This window comes from Capsicum annuum, chromosome 1, assembly GCF_002878395.1.
Source record: "Capsicum annuum cultivar UCD-10X-F1 chromosome 1, UCD10Xv1.1, whole genome shotgun sequence".
NCBI lineage: Eukaryota > Viridiplantae > Streptophyta > Magnoliopsida > Solanales > Solanaceae > Capsicum > Capsicum annuum.
The window spans coordinates 4,214,488-4,236,232 of record NC_061111.1 but is presented as its reverse complement, the minus strand read 5'-3'; the positions used below and the strand labels follow the sequence as shown (position 1 = coordinate 4,236,232).

Below are 21,745 nucleotides of genomic sequence, written 5' to 3'. Positions count from 1 at the left end.
ATGACACAATTTACTGTGGCATGTGCACAATAGCTGTATTTAGGGGGGCGTTGGGCCATGGAGAATTCACTTTTTAAATTTCTGGGAAGTTATTTTTTCACTGTATTCACTTTTTTAAAAATAAATTAAAAAATTCCAAAAACAACAAAAAAAAATTGTTCACTCTAAACTACTCCCAAATATTTAAAAATAACTATAATTTATTTCAATTCAGAATACAACTTTAATTTTCAAATGACATCACTTTGAAAACTAGAATTATTTTTTTTCTATTTTCACAATAAAGCAGGACCAAATACCTACTTAGAATATTGACCAAGTATAAACTTAAACGTATCAAAGAAAATATAAATTTCAGATTTATCTGATTGAAGATATGTGAGATTGAAGTTGAAAATTGCTCGTCTATTTGAAACTTCATATACAGGTCTAAAGTTAAGGATGAAAATAAAAAACTAGATAAAAAAAAAAAAGGATGGAAGTAGAATTTAGATTAGGGAAAACAGAAAATTCAATGTGAAAAGGAAATAATTTAATTTATATATAACAAAGCCAACACAAATAATTTAATTTTCTATTTAAAAAATTCGAACCAACACACTCTAGGAATCCACACCAGGCATAAATCCAAGAGGGGTTTAACAAACAGATATAAGACTAAAATCCTAAATTTTCATAAAAAGAGTACAATCAGACCTCCTTATGAGAATATTTTATTAAAAAGGTAAACTTTATCTTTGCAGAATAGATTATTTTATTGTATTTTACCCTCTATGATAAATTTGAGTGAAGTATGTAAAACACATCTGAAGTTTTTTTTTTTTTTTTTTTTTTTTTTTTTTTTTAAGTTTCATACATAAGCTATTGGGAGTGTAAGTTTCACACATACACTATCACTCGTTAGTTTGAAAAAACATGCCTCTCTCTTTTACTACACTCTCTTAAGAGTGTGTACTACACTCTCTGGTATTTAAAAAAACCTTGCCACTTGCCATTTCACATGGATGAAAAGATTCACACTAGCAAAAATTTTAAAAATTATTAGTATTTTATAAGTTACAACAACAAACCCAGTGTATTCCCACTTAGTGGGGTCTGGGGGGGTAAGATGTACGCAGTCCATACCTCTACCTCTGATGAAGTAGAAAGGCTGTTTCCGAAAGACCCCCGACTCAAGGCACAAGATATCACACAAACACATAGTAAAGCACAGAAGCAGATGACATAACATAAATACGGCACCCATAAGGAATATAAAACAGAGGAAAGCAGAGGAAAGCACACAGATTCGTAATAAGCATGGAACACTGAATACGGAATCATAACGAAAAAAAAAAAAAAACCCCACCAAGTAATTCCCTACACTAGCGACCCAATCTGGCCCTACTCTTCTGCCGTAATTCGCGTCTTCCAGACCTTCCTATCTAGGGTCATGTCCTCGGTGAGCTGTAACTGTTCCATGTCCCGCCTAATCACCTCACCCCAGTACTTCTTCGGCCTACCCCTACCCCGCCTAAAACCATCCAACGCTAGCCTCTCACACCTACGGACCGGGGCATCCATGCCCCTCCTCTTCACGTGTCCGAACCATCTCAATCGTGCTTCCCGCATCTTACACTCCACTGAAGTCACACCAACCTTCTCCCGGATAGTCTCATTCCGAACTCTATCCCCTCGGGTCAGTCCACACATCCAGCGCAACATCCGCATTTCTGCCACCTTCATTCTTTGGATGTGGGAGTTCTTAACTGGCCAACACTCCGCTCCATACAGCAAGGCCGGACGGACTACCACCCTATAGAATTTGCCTTTAAGCTTGGGCGGCACCTTCTTATCACACAGCACCCCCGACGCGAGTTTCCACTTCATCCATCCCGCCCCAATACGGTGCGAGACATCCTCGTCAATCTCACCGTTACTCTGGATCACGGACCCGAGATACTTGAACTTATCCCTCTTACATACCTCTTGTGCTTCCAGCTTCACTACTACCTTGTTCTCCCGCCTCACGTCATTAAACTTACATTCCACAACAAGGTTGCTCATAAAACTCACAACAAGGTTGCTCATAAAATGGCTATGGAGGTATGGCCAAGCAGAGGCCTGATATTGGAAAGATGTCATCATAGCCAAATATGGGGCACAGAAACATTGGTGTACCAACAGGATCAGAGTACCATATGGGGTAGGGGACCTAGAAATTTATCAGTAGCTTTCAAGAGGTAAACATTGGTGTACCAACAGGATCAGAGTACCATATGGGGTAGGGCACCTAGAAATTTATCAGTAGCTTTCAAGAGGTCTTCTTTCAGAAGGTATCCTACAAAGCTCACAATGTCTGACCAATGGCTTGGAAACACTACATTAAAGAATGTTTTTCCCAGCCTTTATCAAATAGCCAACAACAGGGAAGCAACCATTGCACAATATAGAGATGGCAACATGTGGAACACTAATTTCAAAAGGAATCACCAAGATTGGGAACTCAATGATCTGCTGCTCCTCTTAGAGTCCTTGGTGTCCTATCATCTAGATAGAAATGCTAGCAGGATCTTATGGGGCTCTTCCAATACAGGAACCTACACAGTGAAAGATTTCTACAGAGCAGAATGCTCGCAGAATAGCCAAATTGAGCTTTGGCCTTGAAAGCATGTTTGAAAAACTAGACAACCTCTCAAAGTCACTTGTTTCACATGGATTGCACTATATGAAGTCTCTTTGACTCAAGACAATCTCAGAAAGAAAGGCATCATCCTTACCAACAGATGCTACAACGAACCAGTGAACCACCTTCTTTTGATTCAACCTGTGACCTGCCAGGTCGAATCAAAGAAGCATATTTTAGCTGGATTTCTTGGAGAGTTGACAAATTCATCAAAATAATCTGGATCATGATCCTTGCAGTCATATTTTGGACCATCTGGAAGGAAAGAAATCATAGACATTTGCTTAGTAACCTTATTCAGTTGGCACTCCCTATCCCCTGTAAACAGTGTCGATACCTTTTTAGATTTTGTTAGCTCCTTAACTCTTATTTAACAGAGTATCAAGGTATCATTCTTTTGACTATGTTTCTAGGTTTTTGAAGCTATTTTTAGTTTAGTCAGTTTTTTCTCTCTAGCTACTCGTACCATTGCATCTACGTGATGCCTTTCTAATACAATTAATAATTACTTTAACCAAAAAAAAAAAGAATTGCATGTGTAATGCTGAGGCCGGTCCGTCCACGCCTTGAATATTTATCAGAGGTGAATGGACTATCCCCAAAATAAAAGAGATATAGAGAGAGAATCAACAATTCTTTCCTTTTACTGTTCCACTTCATAGCGCTAGTTAACTTATAAAGTTGCTCACGGGCAGGCTTCACATATAGACTGACATGTCAACCTATAAGGATTATATTGATATCTATCAATGTCACTTCCAAAATCTGATGCAGAGAACTTGACTTTCAAAATCTTTTTGTAATGCTTAAAATTGTTGATGCGTGTACAAAGAAGCAACAGATGCACAGAAAGAAGAAAAGTGGTACAATATCACCACATAAATTGTAGGCCGGAAACCTCTTTAAAATACAAAGTCTTTTACAAGTACATACAAAAATTGAATAAAAGATTTTAAATGGAGGTTTTTGTTAAATATGATATCCTTAGTAGATAATTTAGATATGAGAATATCTCTATATTTAAATAAAGCAGATGTGGGAATATCCTCAAATTCTCACAATTAGGCACTTAGAATATGGTGTAATTAGTTTTCCTCCTTATTTACATTCTCTGTAACACTATTTAATCCCACTAGCTTGAGGAAATAATCAAGACACAAATTCTCAAATTCTTCTCTCTTCACCCTCTAATTTCTCATGGTATCAGAGTCAGGTTTCTCTAATTTTTATTCTTTTTCTCAAAACAGATTCCGCATAGCATAATTGCAGAAATAGATTCTGCAAAGTAGAATTGCACGAACGAATTCTACAAAACCCAGAATCGCAGAAACCAAAATATAATAAGAAAAAAAATTGCAAAACAGAGTTGCAAAAGCTGATTCTGCAGAACATAATCGCAGAAATTTAAAAAAAAAATCACTGTCAATTTTTTATTACAGCTGGTTTCTACATCTTTTTGGTCATAAATCATGCCTCCACACGATAATGACCACCCTAGATATACAACAAATGTGGCTCATAACGGAAATGGTATTTTGCCCACACCTGATTTTAGGGATGGATCATCTATATCTATCACTTTAACTGTAGCAGACTATATTGACTAGCTACAGTACAAAGCATCAAGGCAAAAACCATCAACTTCATAACAGTTTGCACAATGTAACTTGATAACTCCTTTACTTATGTCCCACAGTCTTCATCTTAAGAACAACAGAGTCTTGATTTCGATGCTTCGAACCATATTTTTGGAAATAAAAGTACTTTTTCTTCTCTTACTACCCCTTCTATTCTCTCTATTGTGACTTTGGCTAATGGATCAAAAACTGTAGTAAAAGGGATATGTATAGCTCCCCCTCTGCCTTTCATATCTTTAAAATCAATTCTTTTTACACCCGAATGTCCGTATAATCTTATTTCCATTAGCAAATTAACCAAAAACTAGAAATGTGTTATAACCTTCCTTGATGATTTTGTCGTTCTGCAGGATTGGAATACGAGACAAATAATTGAAAAAGGACATGAGTTACAGGTATTGTATTTGTTATCCACCCCACAGCCATATGTTGCTTTTACTTACACTACTTCCTCTTAATTGCTCCATCATCAACTAGATCATCAGAGTCTCTTGAAACTACAAAAGATGGTTCCCAAGTTATCTAGCCTATCTTTGTTAGAATGTGAATAGTGTCAGCTTGAGAAGCACACTCGTTCCTCTTTTCCAAAGCGTGTCAATAATAGGGCCACCTATATGTTTGAAATAGTTCATTCTGATATATGGGTCCAAGTCGTGTTGACGCTTCTTTAGGTTTTCATTATGTTGTGACTTTCATTAGGTTTTCATTATTTTGTGACTTTCATTGATGACTATTCTCGGTGCACGTGGTTATTCTTAATGAAAAATAAAGAAGTTATTCTCCATCTTTTAGAATTTTTGTCTTGACATTGGCAATCAATTCGGTACTGCCATTAAGAAGTTAATCAGTGATAATGCCCGAAAATATTTCTCTGCCCCTTTCTCTTCTTTTATGTCATCTCATGGCATATTGCACTTGTCTTCTTGTGCACATACTCCTCAACAAAATGGAGTTGTTGAGCGTAAGAACAGACATTTAATTGAAACGGCTAGGACATTGCTTATTTATAATCATGTCCCTTTATGTTTTTTTGGGAGATGTCATTATTACTACTTGTTATTTAATCAATCGTATGTCTTCCTCTATTTTGCAGTACAAAAGTCCATACTCAAGTTTCTATCCATACTCAATTTTCTATCCAGACCATAATTTATTTCCAATTCCTCCACATGTGTTTGGTTATACTTGTTTTGTTCATAACCTTACCCCTGGAAAAGACAAACTTCAACACAAGGCTTTGACCCCTCTAAACTTCAACACAAGGCTTTGACAAACTTAAATGTATCCTTTTCGGGTATTCTCTTCTACAAAAAAGTTACAAATGCTTTGACCCCTCTACTAATAAGTACTTGATTTCAGGATGTTACATTCTTTGAGTCTTCTTCGTATTTTTCTCCTAATGCAAAAAATCAAAAGACCACATCAATCGTTCTTCCAATTCCAACTATTCCACTCCTTCTCTTGAGGTCTATTCTCGACGACCCCAGCCTCCCCCCGAGCTTGCTAATCCAGTTAGTATTTCCAACTCTAATACAGGTACACAAAACAAACTTGGTGACTCATTACTTGCTCCAACAATGTCTCCTGCTCCGGTTGAGAACTAATTAGATGATCTTCCCATTGCTCTTCACAAAGGTACAAGAACTACTGCCAATCAAGCTCCTATTTATTCTTAGTTAAGCTATCATCGTTTGTCACCTTCATATCATGCCTTTATTACTAGCTTACCCACTGTTAAAACTCTTAAGACTGTGGCAGAAGCATTGGTTCATCTAGTTTGGCGTCAAGCTATGATTAGAAGAAATGACTGTTTTGCATAATGGTACTTGGGAGCTTGTTCCTTCATCGAAAGGCAAAACACGGTTGGTTGTCGTTGGGTATTCACAGTATAAGTAGGTTCAAATGGAGCTATTGATTGTCTTAAAGCGAGACTGGTTGCTAAGGGATACACTAAGATTTATGGCACTGACTATGAAAATACTTTCTCACCGGTTGCCAAGATGGCTTCAGTTCGTCTTCTCATATCTATTGCAGCAATGAAACATTGGCCCCTTTTCCAGTTATACATAAAAAATGCATTCCATCACGAAGAATTTGCTGAAGAGGTTTATATGGAGCAACCACCAGAATTTGTTGCTTATGGAGAGTTTGGACTAGTATGTCGACTTCGCCGATCTCTTTATGGTATCAACCAATCTCCTCGAGCATGGTTTGATCGTTTTTGAGAAGTCCAAGAATTTAGAATGATTCGAATAAAAGCAGATTACTCCATTTTTTTATAGGCATTCATTGCATGGCAGACGTATCTTTTCAAGTGTTTATGATGATGATATTGTTATCACAGGTGATGATCATGAAAGTATTTCTCAACTCAAACAACAACTTTCAAGTCACTTTCAGACTAAGGATTTAGGAAAGCTGAAATACTTTCTAGGCATTGAAGTAGAACTGGTGATGGTACTGCTATCACGCAAATAAAATATGCCTTGGACATTTTGGAAGACGATGGTATGTCGGATTGCAAATATGTGAACACAACCATGGATCCAAATACTAAGCTTATTCCAGGACAGGGGGAGCAGCTTATTCCAGGACAGGGGAGCCTCTAAAAGATCCCAGTAGATATCAGAGACTTATTGGCAAACTCAACTACCTTACGATCGCACGACCAGAAATCTCATTTGTTGTTAGTGTAGTTAGCCAGTTTCTGCAATCACCTTGTGATGGTCACTGAAATGCAGTGATTCGCATTCTGCGATATATCAAAAGCTCTTCAAGACAAGGTTTATTGTATGAAGACAAGGGACACACCAAAATTGTTGGGTATTCTGATGCAAATTGGGTTGGGCCTCCTGATAGGCAAGTCCACTAAGGGTTATTGTGTTCTAATGGGAGGTAATCTAATATCCTAAAAAAGTAAAAAGCAAGATGTCGTGGCTAGATAAAGCGCAGAGGAGTAGTATCGAGCCATGGCATTGGCTACGTGTGAGATTATATGGTTGAGACAATTTCTCCAGTAATTGAAGATAGGAGGAGGTGAGTCAATGAAATTGATTTGTGATAACCAAGCTGCACTACACATTGCTTCTAATGTTGTATTTCATGAAAGAACGAAGCACATTGAGATAGATTGTCACTTCATTCGAGAGAAGATTGAGTCGGGATATATCTCGACAAGTTTTGTCAACTTGAAAGATCAATTGGCAGATAGTTTCACAAAATCACTCCGGAGATCCAGAGTTGACTATATTTGTGGCAAGCTAGGAGCATACGACTTATACGCTCTCCAGTTTGAGAGGGAGTGTTAAATATGATATCATTACTAGATAATTTAGACTTGAGAAAATCTCTATATTTAAATAATGTAGATGTGGGAATATCCTCAAATCCCCACAATTAGGCACTTATAATATTATGTAATTAATCTTCTTCCTTATTTACATTCTCTGTAACACTATTTAATCCCACTACCTTGAGGGAATAATCAAGACACAAATTTTCAAATTCTCTTTTCTTCTCCCTCTAATTTCTCAGTTTTAAACAAAAAAATTGTATATTCTCAAGCACTGAATTAATACTAAAAGTTTACCTTCATTAGGAACTCATGGACATGGCGATCAACTGTTTTGGAAGTGAGGCCAAGCAAATGCAACATAGTCGAGGTCAGCTGCAGAAGAAAAATTGAGTAAAAAGCTGTTGGTGAAAAATAAATGAAGAGGGAGTGATCAAATTTGATTAAGAGGATCGAAGTTGTCAAAACATTGAACTCGCATCATGGGATTGCTATTCACGGTACAGAGTGAAACACTTTACCAGCACCTATTAATCAAATAATTATGACATATATCTCAAGTATAAGTTTAAGAAGAGAAGTGTTCAGCTTATGGATTTTAATAGATAACCCTTTAACTGGCAACTTCTTCATATGCTTCAAAAAGATTCCAGGTCAAGAAACTACACGCCCGGGCTACTACTGGACAATTTTATATCGCAGCGTTGATAAAGGGACTATATGAAGGTAGTCGAGACAAGGAAAGGTATACATCTTCTTCAGTTTTCAGTAAGAACGTGGACAAAACTTGATCATTTTATATGAACAGATAACAAATGTTTGGACATTTTAAAGCATACACAGATATCAGTAATCCCCTTGTTGGCTATACTTCTAATTTCTTGCATGTCTAAGTAAAGTGGTTTAGGATCTCAACCTGCTTTTCAAGTGCCAACCTATATTTCAAATTTGATGGTGACGAAATCTCATCAGAATTGAGACTCTCGACAACATGCTGCACGCCTTGAAGGACACTAAGGAATGATCTGCCATAATCTGCACTGAATGGGTCCTAGACCATTAGTCAAATAGAAAGTAAGCTTGAAGTAATACAAACAAACATGACCGACAGTTGACTTCAAGAGAAAGAAGGGGCCCTCTCATCTGCAGGGATAACTTCATAAAGTAAGTTATATTACCACAAACTTCTCTTATTTTAATAATTTCATGCACTAACCCTTCGCATGGGCTTGTCCTATAAGAAGTATGTTGCCTCTGTCCTATAACAAAGGTAAGTCCTACTTGTTAAGTAGCTTTTTCCAGAAGCAGTAAGAAACTACTACTACAATGTGAATGCCTCAATCCCAAACTAGTTAAGAGGAAATGCAAACATATTCTAAAGGAACACGAACATAAACCTCTCTATAAGCCAACTGTGAGATGAGATATGAATACAAAAAGGTTAAAAGAATGTCACCATTTAAGGTTGCTGGAACAGCCAAAGCTGCAGCTGCTTGTATCCTAATCTTAAAATTGGAGGAATCACGAAGGAGCAGCAAAAGAATGCTAAAAACTGATGACGCCCTGCAACATTAACTTGCCAGTCAGTACATATCAGACAACACACACACACATACATTAAGCAACATACACAAACTCAAATACTGCAAACATATATAAGTAGATTGAGGCATATCTGTACAATGGGGAACAATAATAGGAAAAAGAACTTCCAACCCATCAAAATCACTACAAGATGGAGCAGGAAAGAAGAAGTATGCACCATTCAAGAACCGAATTCAGTTGGTGCATTGCGTCTTGTGACTGTACCACAACCCGATAATAAGATTTTCCAACCGTCAAAATAATACAAAGAAAAAGAGAAAAAGGGAATTAGCATCAGCATCACGCAACAATCCAGCTATTCTCGTTTATATAATGCACCTTAAAAGTTTTGTCAATAACTGCAAGTGTCACTAGCCTTCCGAAGCCCTTCCTATTTTCTTTTTGAAACTGTACGCATAGGTAAGTAAGATGACAACTATATTCCTACACAATCTATCTACTTCAGACTATCATTTCTTAAAACAGGTTTCAAGTTACTATCAATTAGCACAGTGAAGGCAACAAAGATAACAAGAGGGCGGGTAGTATAGTTCTATTTAGCGGAGTCAAATGGGCAGGTTGGGCTGAAATTAGGAGCGCTAAAATGGGCTGAAACTAGGTTGGGTCATGACCCACCCAATTAAACCTGTTTAATTTGAACAGCAATCAAGATTCAAAAGTGATCAATATAACGGGTAACTTTCGCATGGTCAATTTCATTATATCATCTCATTTCACTTTACACTATGTATTTGATCCAAATTATATTGACCTATTCCAAAGAAAATATCAATTTAACTAAAAGATCCTATGATTAAAAAAATATTGAGTATTGTAATACTAATAAGAAATTAAAAATTATCATACTTCCATGAGCGGAGCTAGGTATCTCAAGGGGGTGTGCATCTTCGAAAAATTACATTGTCAAATTAGTTTACGAATATATAGCGTATCGAATCCTTTTGGTTTATTTATATTTCGAAGAAGGGATTAATCCGAACCCCTTCTTTGCAAAATTACATTGTCAAATTTGTTTTTACGTGTAATCGTGTATATAGTAGGTATGGAATCCTTTTGGCTTCAACATATGTTTATTTCTAAGGGGTTGTTTGCTAGGATGTATAAGAACAGTGCAAAATAGTGTGTATTAGTAATACTTACATTAGTAATGCTTGCGTTAGTTATACTTACATTTTTCTTATGCGGTGTTTGGTATGGTGTATTAAAAGAATATAAATTGCATAATTTCTAAGAAGAAAATATTTTTTTACAAAAATACCCTTTATAAATATGCCAGAAAGGATGAGGAACAATTATGACTTAATAATCATGCTAATGCATGCATTAGAATCCATTGCATCACTAATACCATGGATTTCTATGCATTAGTAATACACTCCTTAAGACCAAATAGAGTGTATAACTAATGCAAGCATTAGTAATACTGTAATACCCGTGCCTTTTCTTAGCTTGAAAAAAAACCATCTTAAGGATGTTAGAACTTGCTTTGAAGTACAAATCTATTTTTTTGTACACGTGGTATTTCTATAATTTTTACTTCCTATCATGTGGGAAATTGAATAAGCTTTCCATCAATATATGATTCGCTTAAATCCGATAACCGAGTAAGAAGTTATGACTCTTTCAAGTTCCCGTCGTAAAACAGTGTCATATTAGTTGGTGGCTCGCCGCGCCACTAGAGGAAATGGCATTTGGCAATTTCCAGTGGGTGTCCGCGATTATGGCGCATCGCGCCAGCGCTCAAATTCAGAATTGTCCTTTTGCCAGCGTCTCAGCGCGATTACCCTGCGTCGCGCTAAGTTTTCAGGTCACAAAAGGAGTGGCAACGTGATGGCTCCGCGTCGTGCCATCCCTCAGTTTCCCAATTGTCAATTTCCAGTGACACGGCGCGATAGCGCCGCATCGCGCCAAAGGCCCAACTCGGGAAATTTTACTGAAAATTTAATGACGTGTCCAGGGTTAAAAGGGTAAACTTCCTACCCCTATATAATCCCTTTAACACGTGATTCAACCACTTTTCACCCAAAACATATTAGTTTCTCTCAAGTTTATCTCAAGAACAAGCTAGGGTTTCTATTGGGGATTCAAATTCAGGAAGGTTTCACCATCAATCTTCACGAAATCATGATCTAAGGTATGCATAGTGTTCATTCATGGACTCCTTTCGTCCATGAAGTCTAAGAATCATTTTTAACTACAAGTTATGGATTTTCTTCATGTTTTCATGCTTTGTATGTTCTCTTTCATGTTGATAAATGAGGAATTGATGTCTATTCCATTATTTGATGATAAATTCCATGTGGTTTGATTAGTATAGATAAAGATTTACGAAATCTCATGACTAAAACCTTGTATGATGAAATAGGAATTGAGCCATGATGTTTAATTGCTATACCATGATGTTTACATGTACTATACCTGCCATATGTTTGATTAAATGCCTAGATAAAGGAAATTTTCCTAGCTAGCATGATATCATGAAATCCCCATAAATGTACAAGCTTATGCCTATTAGACGTTTGATGAAATGCATCAATAAACGTATTGTGGTGATTATCATGTATTCAAGAATATCAAGTCATGTCAGTTTCCTTCCATCGAGTCCTGGGGGTACTTGTACCCGAAATATTAGTTGTGTGCCTAGAGCCATGTCATATTTTCACGATACTCTCAATCAAGCTATGAACTCCTTAGACTTCAGATAGTCTTATGACTCAGGAAAAATCTCAATGATCTCATGACTTGGTCAGTTGTCAGATATTAGTAGTACTCCGTCAGCCACGGAAATCCAGTAACTCAGTCCATGCTCAGTTCAGTTCAGTAAATCATGTTCAGTATCTATTCAGATGGGAGTAGGAATTAGCACCGAGTGAACCCAAGGATGGAAACTCACCTGTTATATGAGGGTGTGATTCCTAGAAGCAATCCTTGCATTCCAGAACTATGTATATGAGGGTAGATGAGGTGGCTTAACCTGTTATGTGAGGGTTCCCACCGTTCTCACTAGAGTTACCTGTTATATGAGGGTTACATGTTGTCCTTACCAGTGGCGCGGTAGACACCCTTCCAATCAGGGCATAGATTGGACCCCAGCTCAGCTATTATAGCACCTTTAGGGCATGTCGGTTAGATACTACTTCCCACAGTTTCATAGTACAGAATCAGGACTGTCAGATACAGTCAATCAGTCTTAGTAATACAACCCAGATAGTTCTTCAAATTTCAGGACTGTCAGATACAATCAACTCAGATACAGTACCCAACTCAGATAGTTCCATCAGATTCAAGACTGTCAGATACAGTCACCCATGTTATCAGTATTATTCAGATACAGTCTTTCATGTTATCAGTCATATCAGTTATCAGTTATGCCATGTTATCAGTATCCAGACTCAGTAGTCATGCTACCACGGTATCAGTATCATGTTATCACGTTGTCAGTTACAGTTACGTATTTATGTATGCATTCTCACGTTCATGTTAGACAGTCAGTTAGTATTGATCATGCATGCAAACCTTGGCATATAGCCTACCTCACATGTATACTTAGTACATATGTACTGACGCATTCGCGCAATGGTTCTTTCTTTTATGTTACACCATAAGTTCAGAGACACGTGCTCCAGATCAGCAGTAGATCCCAGTTTCACCAGCCAGAGTAGAAGTGAGTCCTCCTCCTTCGAGGACAACATGATGATTTTCTTGTATCTCATGGATTAGCTTATTAGTTAGAGTTAGTTGGGGACATGTCCGATCAACTCCTTATTCAAATTATTCAGACAGTTAGAGGCTTTCAGACGATTACAGTATTATCAGATTTAGACTTCTGTTTGTTTTGGTATTGTGATACCGCTTTAATCAGATGTTATGTTATTCAATTCATCTTCAGTATTGAACCTTATGGCCTTTCAGTGCATGTTTCCGCATTATCATGTCATATTATGCAGCGTACAGGAATAGATATCAGTCATGGGTTAGCTTGTGGTCCTTCGGAGTCATGAGCACCGTGTAGGGTTTCGGTTCAACAAATTGAGGCGTTACAAATACATAGGATAAAAAGTGTACCAAACAAGGTATTAGTAACACATAAAGCTAATGCAAACAATATTTTTCTCAATACACACTACCAAACGACCCCTTAACATTTTAAATCCTTTTAGTGAAAATCTTGGATCCGCCTATGTATAAAGCTATTTTACATTGTCAAAATTATTATTAAGAAGTTTCCTGTTTTTATTTGCTTGTGATCTTCAAATTCTTAATTCTTTATTTTATTCCAGGAAAACAAGGGTCTCTATTTTTTGTTTCAATAAAAATCTCAGATTTCTAAGTGGTCGTTTGGTTTGAGGCCAAGGGATAAGTTATCCCGAGATAAAATAAAAGATGACTTTATTCTCTTGTTTGGTTGGATGGATTAATCCATGATGGGATAACTTATCCCACCATTTTCCCCATAGTGATGGGATAACTTATCTCATATACATGGTGGGATAAGTTATCCCGGCTAATCTCGGAATAACTAATCCCGGTATTTGTTATCCCAACCAAACGACCCCTAAAAGGGTTATGAAAAGTTCTTGGGCTACGATTTTTATTGATTTCTTTTTAATTCTTAATGTGAAATTATATCAATCTCTTTATTCTTGTTAAAGTAATATTTACTTGCATAGAAATGACATCAAAAGTTGTATAAATAAAGTAATTTGTTTACAACTCATCGCACAGGGCTTGTCTAGTGCGGTTTACCACTCGTGTGGTTTATAATCTATTGCACCGGAGCGGGGTTTACCCTGTGCGCACCCAAAGGGTAGTGATTGTGGGTTCCCTTGTCATAAAAAAATATAGAGTAACTTTTTACGGTAAAAAATGTTAATGATGGCCAAAAAAAGGCTTAGGCAGAGGGAGTACTTGTTCTTTTTTTGCTCGTAGGTACGGTTGAAGTATCAAAAATATTTACAATGCAACAAACAATAGAAAGTGTATTATGCTGCAAATGCAGATTATGTAGGTTATAAAGCGGGTTGAATTACACATAAAACTGGGCAAAGTTGGAGATCATTTTAAAATGGGTTCTAATCAAATAGTTTAAAATTTAGCCTCTTGCATAAATGCTAGCTAAGGTTGCGTACAATAAATCCTCCTCGTTTGGCCCTTACTCCCTATTTCTCTCATTCCAAATAACCCTCATCAACGCAAGACGGACCAAATTCCACACCTTATGTCTTCTCCTCCTATTCCTGCTTCTCCAACAAAGTATTATCTTTCACAGATTTTGGCATATCCCAAAAATCTTTGAACCGTCTAAGCAGTTCTACCATAATCTCATGGTAAAGACACAATGTATGAGAAGATGATCCACTCCTTCCCTTGTCTCCTTACATATGTAAAACCAGCTGATACAAACAACCTTGTGCTTTCTAAGATTTTTCGCTGTCAAAATCACCATTCTAGTTGCTAGCCAAGAGAAAAAACACACTTTCCTCTGCACCAGCACTATCCAAATTGCATCACATGAAAACACAACCTCCTCCCTAATTAGGAGTTTCTCATAGAAAGATTTAACGGAGAAATCTCCATTGTTCGTCAAACACTACCACGAAGCCTCACGTTCATCCACCGAATTGACTTGCCCGTGAAGGATGGCCATCAACCTTTGGACCTCGATCACCTCCCAATCATGGAAATGCTTTCTAAATCTCAAATTCCAAAAAGTCTCTCCAATATGTATCTCCCTAATTTGTTGGACCAACATTCTATACAAAATTTGAAAATCAACTTTCAATAAGCTATCTCCACACCACCTATGCCCACAAAAATTAACTCTCCTCTCATTTGCAACCTTGAATAAGATATTTCTATTGAAATCAAACTATTCCTTCTTTATATTCCTCTATAAGTCACACCCAAAAGGCATAGTGACATCTCTAGTTCTCCATCGTGCTTCCTTTACCCCATATTTACCCCATATTTATCAACTATCACGCCTCTCCAAAAGGCTTGTACCTCCCTCCCGAACTGTCAAAGCCATTTGCCCAACAAAGCTTTGTTACAAAAAAAACAAATCTTTAATTCCTAGACCTCCCTATTTTTTAGGAGATGTGCCAGTCTTCCAATGCACCAAGTGAAATTTCTTTGCTCAATCTGCCCCATCCCAAAGAAAATTCCTTGCAACCTCTCCAATTTTCTTGTGACTGGAGCTGGAGCTTGAAACAAAGACATGGATAAAGTGGTCTTAATAAGAACCTCTTTTAATTTCTTATTAACCCTCTGAAGAACTAGATTCCACATCAAAACATCCTTGCTTGAAGCCCCCAGTGGTAGTCCAAGATAGGTAGTCGAAAGAGCCCTTATCCTGCAATTCAAAACCTGGGCGAGCATCCCAATGTCAGCCACCTCCCCGACTGCCACCTCCCCGACTGGAAAAATCTCACACTTAGGTTAGTTTTAAGGCCTAACAGCACTTGAAACCAAGTAAGCACTTGGCCTAAATGTTCCAATTGGTTCATGTCAGCATCACAACAAACCAAAGTATCATCTGCAAACTTACAATAAGTGAGAAACCAAGATTGTCCCAACACCTCCAATCGCTGCATTAATCCCTTTAAAAAACCTCCCAGCTTTTTCCATCATCCTATACAGAGCTTCCATAACTAGGATCAACATGCTCGAAGATAAAGGGTCCCCTTGTCTCAGGCCCCTGGAACTCCCAAAAACCACATGGATTGCCGCTCAATAAAACTGAATATCTCACAGAAGAAATATAGAATCTGATCCATTTTCTCCATTTTTCCTCAAATCACTAGTTCTAACTTCTATCAACGGTATATTTCAGTGTAGCTCCTAACATAAAGGGATTGTTGTAAATCAAGATACACCTATTGCTAGCTGGACTACAAGGGAAGCATACGAGGTCAAATATAGGTTAATATAGGTTTTAAACTGGACTTTCATTTTGCTCACAAAAACGTTTGTTATCATATAATGTACTCATGTTTTAGGAAGTTGAGGGTATCACCTCTCTCATTAGGCAACCTTTCTTGTCCTCATACGTACACCGACACCTGCATCATGTTGTACTTTTCTAAGGTACTTCTAAAATGGTGCTTGAATTTGTTAATGTCCACTTACGTGATCAAGACCCATATAAGTAACCAGGTTCTCTCCAATGCAACTTGTATATATTATTTTCATTTATACTCTCTTCAACTTATGGCACTGAAAACCCAATCAGAGCTCTTGGACGAGATTCAGCATTAAGCAACCCATATAGTCAACTTGGTCCTCATCTTCATCTTCTTTGGCTCCTCAAGTTGGAGATACCCAGGCAACTCCCAGAATTTGATACAATTTACCTACCAATGCTTTTCTTAAGTTGACATGGATCTGTGAGGATGAGGATGTTAAATACTGTATCGTGTAACAAAGTCATCCGACATCTCCAGGCATTTACATGGGCATCCAACATCAATAGAAAACAAAGACATGCTAAATAGAGGACTAGAACAAGGCTAGCAACTACTTACCAAACCATGTTTTCCAGCTTCAACGATGGATTGGAAAACAAGTTGCTTAGTGAATAGCAAACATTCCATTGTACCTGATAGCAAAGTCGACCTTCTAAGTATGCAGTTAAGGTGTGATTGGAGGACACGAGTAAAACTCCAGGTTTGATATTTTTTTCATGGTTTGATATCAACCGTTCCTTTGTTTTTTTTCCCGTAATCGCACTATGAGGAAGAAGAAAATACCTTAACATTTCCAGTTGTAACACAGGAAATAAATGCCTGCACCATCTTCTCAAGCCATTTAGAATTTTCCAAGGGAGCATTACATGGACTTCGACTTTCTTCCAGATCCTCACAAATGGACAAACCTTTTGTGGGCTTTCTCCCAGAAGATACGACCATTGAATCTGCTTGTCTATTATAAGCAAATGATTGACTTGAAAACCTAACAACTCTTGAAAGATTACCCAATGCTCTCACAGCATTTGCTTTAACCTGATATCAAAAACATGAGAAGTAAATTTTAGAATACAATCGAACATGACAGAAAAATGTCAAAAGAAGAACTGAAACTAGCCGATATAGCTTACCTTGTCATTATCGTTCGTAAGTTGTAGAGCACAGTCAATAAGCAAGGAGATGGACTGTGAGCTCACTGTTGAATCATTCATATAGAAGAACAATAAGACATCTGAAAGTATTGTTACACAACAAACAGATCTAAAATCATTCAGAAATTAACAGGACCTGAAGAGAATTTCTCAAATCCATGTACATCAACATGGTGGCGAAGTGCATCACATATATTAGCTAAAGCCCATGAGGCTGTTATGCGAACCTGAAAGTTATCACATTAAACTTGCATATAACTTTTTGTTAGGTTAATAAGTTGGAAAGATATGCAAAAAGGGAGTAGTGAAACCAACCGACACCGAGGAATCATGACTGTTGTCCACAGCAGGAGAAATGAACTTGTCAAAAATCTCTGCACTGCCATATTGGAACATATATTTACTAACAAACAACAAATTGCCCAAAAAGAGTCAGCCGAGACAATATAATTAAGTAAATTAAAAATACTCTCTAACAGTTTAAGCATAAACTTTTAGATGAGGTGCCCCCACAATTCAACATGGTATCTTCTTAAGAAAAAATATATTTCACATGTTTGGCACACGAAAAAGAATCAGACATAATCAGGTGCACATAAGAGAGCATGTTGAGATAAAATATGAATTAAAAAAAAGGGCAGCCCAATGCACTAAAGCCTCCGCTATGCGCAGGGTCCGAGGAAGGGCCCACCACAAGGGTGTATGGTAAGCAGCCTTACCTTGCATTTCTGCCAGAGCCTGTTTCCAAGGCTTGAACCCATGCCCCACCACAAGAGTGTATGGTACGCAGCCTTACCTTGCATTTCTGCCAGAGCCTGTTTCCAAGGCTTGAACCCATGACCTCCTGGTCATATGGCAACAACTTTACCAACTAATCCAAGGTTCCCCTTCTTTTACACACATATATATATATAATACGGGGAGCCTCGGAGTAACTTGTAAGTAAACTAAATGTGTGCTCTGTCTAACATTTTAAGCTTAAGCTTTTAAATAAATTGACCAAAGAATTCAACAGCGTCCAAACAATGCCTCCAGAGAGAAAATTAAAGCCAAATGAATTTAAATCACCTATGGAAAATGTGTGGAAAACAAGCAATTACACCAATAGCACGACAAGCAGCTGATCTAACATTCGGAACCTCATCACCTTTTGCAGTTTTAACCTGCGAAGATTTCACAAGTACAACTTAAATCACAGTTATCATTCTGTATCCGTGGAAAAAGGACAAAGCACCAATGCACTAATCAGTTATGTAGCAAAACTTACACATGAGTTCAAGATAAAGTCTTGTTTATCCTTTGGTAGAGAAAAGAAAACACTGGAAGTTATTCCAGCAAAACAAGTAACTGATGCAGCTCTCACCTAAAGGAGCAAAGCAAAGTAATGAAATAAATGAGTCACAGAGCAGCAGACTGGCTATTTCTATGAAACCAATACAAGTTCTCTATGCATTAAGTGATATTGATGGTTAGCATGCATGCTGTAAAATATTCTGGGAGAAAACATTGTTGAGTGTGTGATCTCACTAAAGTTTGTACTGTTAGAAAGGGCGCACTATTATTTTTTGGATAACCATGATGTTCGGGCCAACTTTCGCGCACCTCGACTAAATCCATTGGATACCTGCCACCTCCCACCAGCAACAGATACTAGGTAACTATGTCAATCAAGGCTACGACAGATGTGAAGAATTACCTAGTGTGTTTTTCCTCTGCTGAGATTTGAACCTAAGATCTCAGGTCATCATCCCACTTCATTGACCACTAAGTCACACCCTTGGGTGTGAGGGAACATCATTATGCATTTAATTGTATCTGAAAACACCCCATCACACACGAGTTGGAATCTTTTACATGGCCAAGCACGTGACAATATTTTGTTGATGATTCACTCTGAGAAACGAACCCAGAATTCCTGCTTACTCAGTTAACAAAATAAAGTGTGTGAAACGCCTCAAGTAAAACCTTTAGCATTTAAGAAACTAGGCCCATAAACATTGATTTGTTATAGATTTGCAGTAAGCATCCTCATATGTGGGCTGATATTTTTCTTGAATCAAGTACTTATAATATGTCGTAGATGTATTAAGTTGATGCCAAAAATCGAGACCACTTTCAAATACAATACTGCCTCCGTCCCATTTTATGTGGCATCTTTTGACTTGGCACAGTATTTAAGAAAAAGGAAGACTTTTGAAAGTTGTGATCTAAAATAATTCTTAAATATTTTTATTTTTTTTTTTGAAAATGGTAACAAACTATTTATAAATCATCAACAAAAAAGTTGGAAGCCAAATTACATCATTGAATCTACATCCAAAAGAGTAAAAACAATAGACTAACACTAAATCTTATCTCATCTTACAAGGATCCTAGGATGTCTACTATAGAAACTGGGTCATCTATATACTCCGAGCTACACCAATAAGAAAAACTTATAATGCAGCTCAGCTTTAACTTTTGAAGAGACTTGTTGTTGCCTTCAAAACACCTAGAGTTTCTCTCTTTTCAAATGGTTCACCATATAACTACCGAGACAATTCTCCATCTTCCTTTGTTAGTGCTACCACCACCCTCAGAATTCCAGCTAGTTAGTCCCTCCCCTGTTATTCTCGGCATCGGCCACCTATGCCTCTGAAGCTGGTAAAAAGATTCCAAAGCTGATTGACCACTTTACAGTGAAGAATCAGATGATTAATTGTCTCTGCATTATGTTCACAAAAAAAGCATCTTGAGCATATATGTCTGCCCTTCTTCATTAGGTTCTCCTGAGTTAAAATAGATTCCTTCACGACCAACCAAGTGAAAATAGCTACTTTATATGGAATTTTTACTTTCCAGATAAGCTTCCAAGGAAAAAAACTAATCCAAAACCCCATCTAATACATGTCTTTATAGGCAGAACATACAGTAAAAATGCCCTTGCTGTGGCATTTCCATCTTAGGGTATCTCTCCTTCCTGTAGACCCTATTGGTCTAGTGTGCAATAAAAGTTGGTCAATCTTTCCATCTCCCAGTCTTGCATCAATCTTCTATAGGTCAAGTTCCAGCCTTGATTTGACCACACATCATGTAAAGTAGAATTCTGTTACAGATTTAAAATATAAATGTCAGGGAATAGTTGCTTAAGAATTTCATTCCATAGCCAGTTATCTTTCCAAAACAAGATCCTCTTGCCATCTTTCACATTGAAACTAGTTTTTTCATGGAATACATGCCATAAGTTCCTGATTAGAGGTTGTGTCCTATGTGGTGTTTACTTCTTTTGTCCTCCAAAAACCTTCCTTTTCATACTTAGCTTGAATTACAATGCCCCATAAAGATTGCTCTTCCTTGGGTAGTCTCCAAGCCATTTCATCAAGAGACTTCTATTCTGCTTTCTCATATTTCTAATACCCAGCCCTCCATCTATTTTAGCCTCCCATTTGACTAAATGATAACCTTTTTCCTCCTCGCCAAAAAGAAATTCCTCCTAAGAGCATCAATTTTTTTCTTCACATTAACAGGAAAAGGAAATAATGACATCAAGTAGGTAGGTAAGGCATCCAATACAGAGCCACCACGAGAAGTATTGTGCTTTCCATCTAGTCAGTCTATTTTCACATCTTTCTATGACGTCATTCCATATATCTCTTGATTTACTTTTTACACCCAGAGGCATTCATAAGCAAACAGTTGGAATCTTACCTGTCTCCTCCCAAAATTCCAGCCAACTGTTGAATCCTAGCCACTTCATTAATTGGGAAAATAAGACTTTTTCTCCAACGAATGTGAAGCCTTGAAATAGCCTCAAAGAAAATCAAAATAATCCTCAAACACTTCAACTGAATCTCTTCGGCATCACAGAATATGAGTGTGTCATCTGCATATTGTAAGTGTATTACTTCCACTCTATCATTCTGTTCCTTTGCTATATTGAAACCTCTTATCCAACCATTATTTTGGGCAATCTTCACCATATTGTTAAGTCCCTCCATCACCAGAATGAACGGAAAAGGTGACAACGGATCACATTGTTTCAAACCTCTTTGAAACGGAAAAAAGCCTTCGGGTGAGCCATTTATCAAAACAGAGAACTTGGCAGTGGTAATGCAAAATCTAATCCATTTTCCTCCAAACCCCATCTTCTGCAAAATTCCAAGCAAGAAGCTCCAATTCACGTGTTCATATGCTTTTTCAATATCCAATTTACACATGATGCCAGGTGTCTTATCTTTCATTCTGGAATCTATGCATTCATTATCGGTGATCTGTCTACCTCTCAAGAATGTCATCTGTTGAGTATCTACTATCAGAGCCTATGTTATTTAAAAATAGAGGAACTGCAATATAGAATTAAATTTAGAGATTTACCAAAACATTATAAATACTAATGAATAATATAGACCAATTCCAAAAATATAAGGAACTAAAACAAATATTATCTGAGA

At 37.3% G+C, this 21,745-nt stretch overlaps 1 protein-coding gene across 1 annotated transcript; it reads right to left on the bottom strand.

The window, feature by feature from the left end:
* Positions 1-7,891: 7,891 nt before the first annotated feature.
* Positions 7,892-18,678, bottom strand: LOC124899700 (putative uncharacterized protein DDB_G0272456; the record flags this gene model as incomplete). Its single annotated transcript, XM_047414833.1, is given in 10 exon segments — positions 7,892-7,969; positions 8,511-8,629; positions 9,051-9,157; positions 16,723-16,796; positions 16,948-17,199; positions 17,295-17,359; positions 17,452-17,542; positions 17,631-17,694; positions 18,384-18,478; positions 18,583-18,678. Coding segments are annotated over 10 exon segments (1,041 nt in total), but the record flags the coding sequence as incomplete, so codon positions are not given.
* Positions 18,679-21,745: the final 3,067 nt, after the last annotated feature.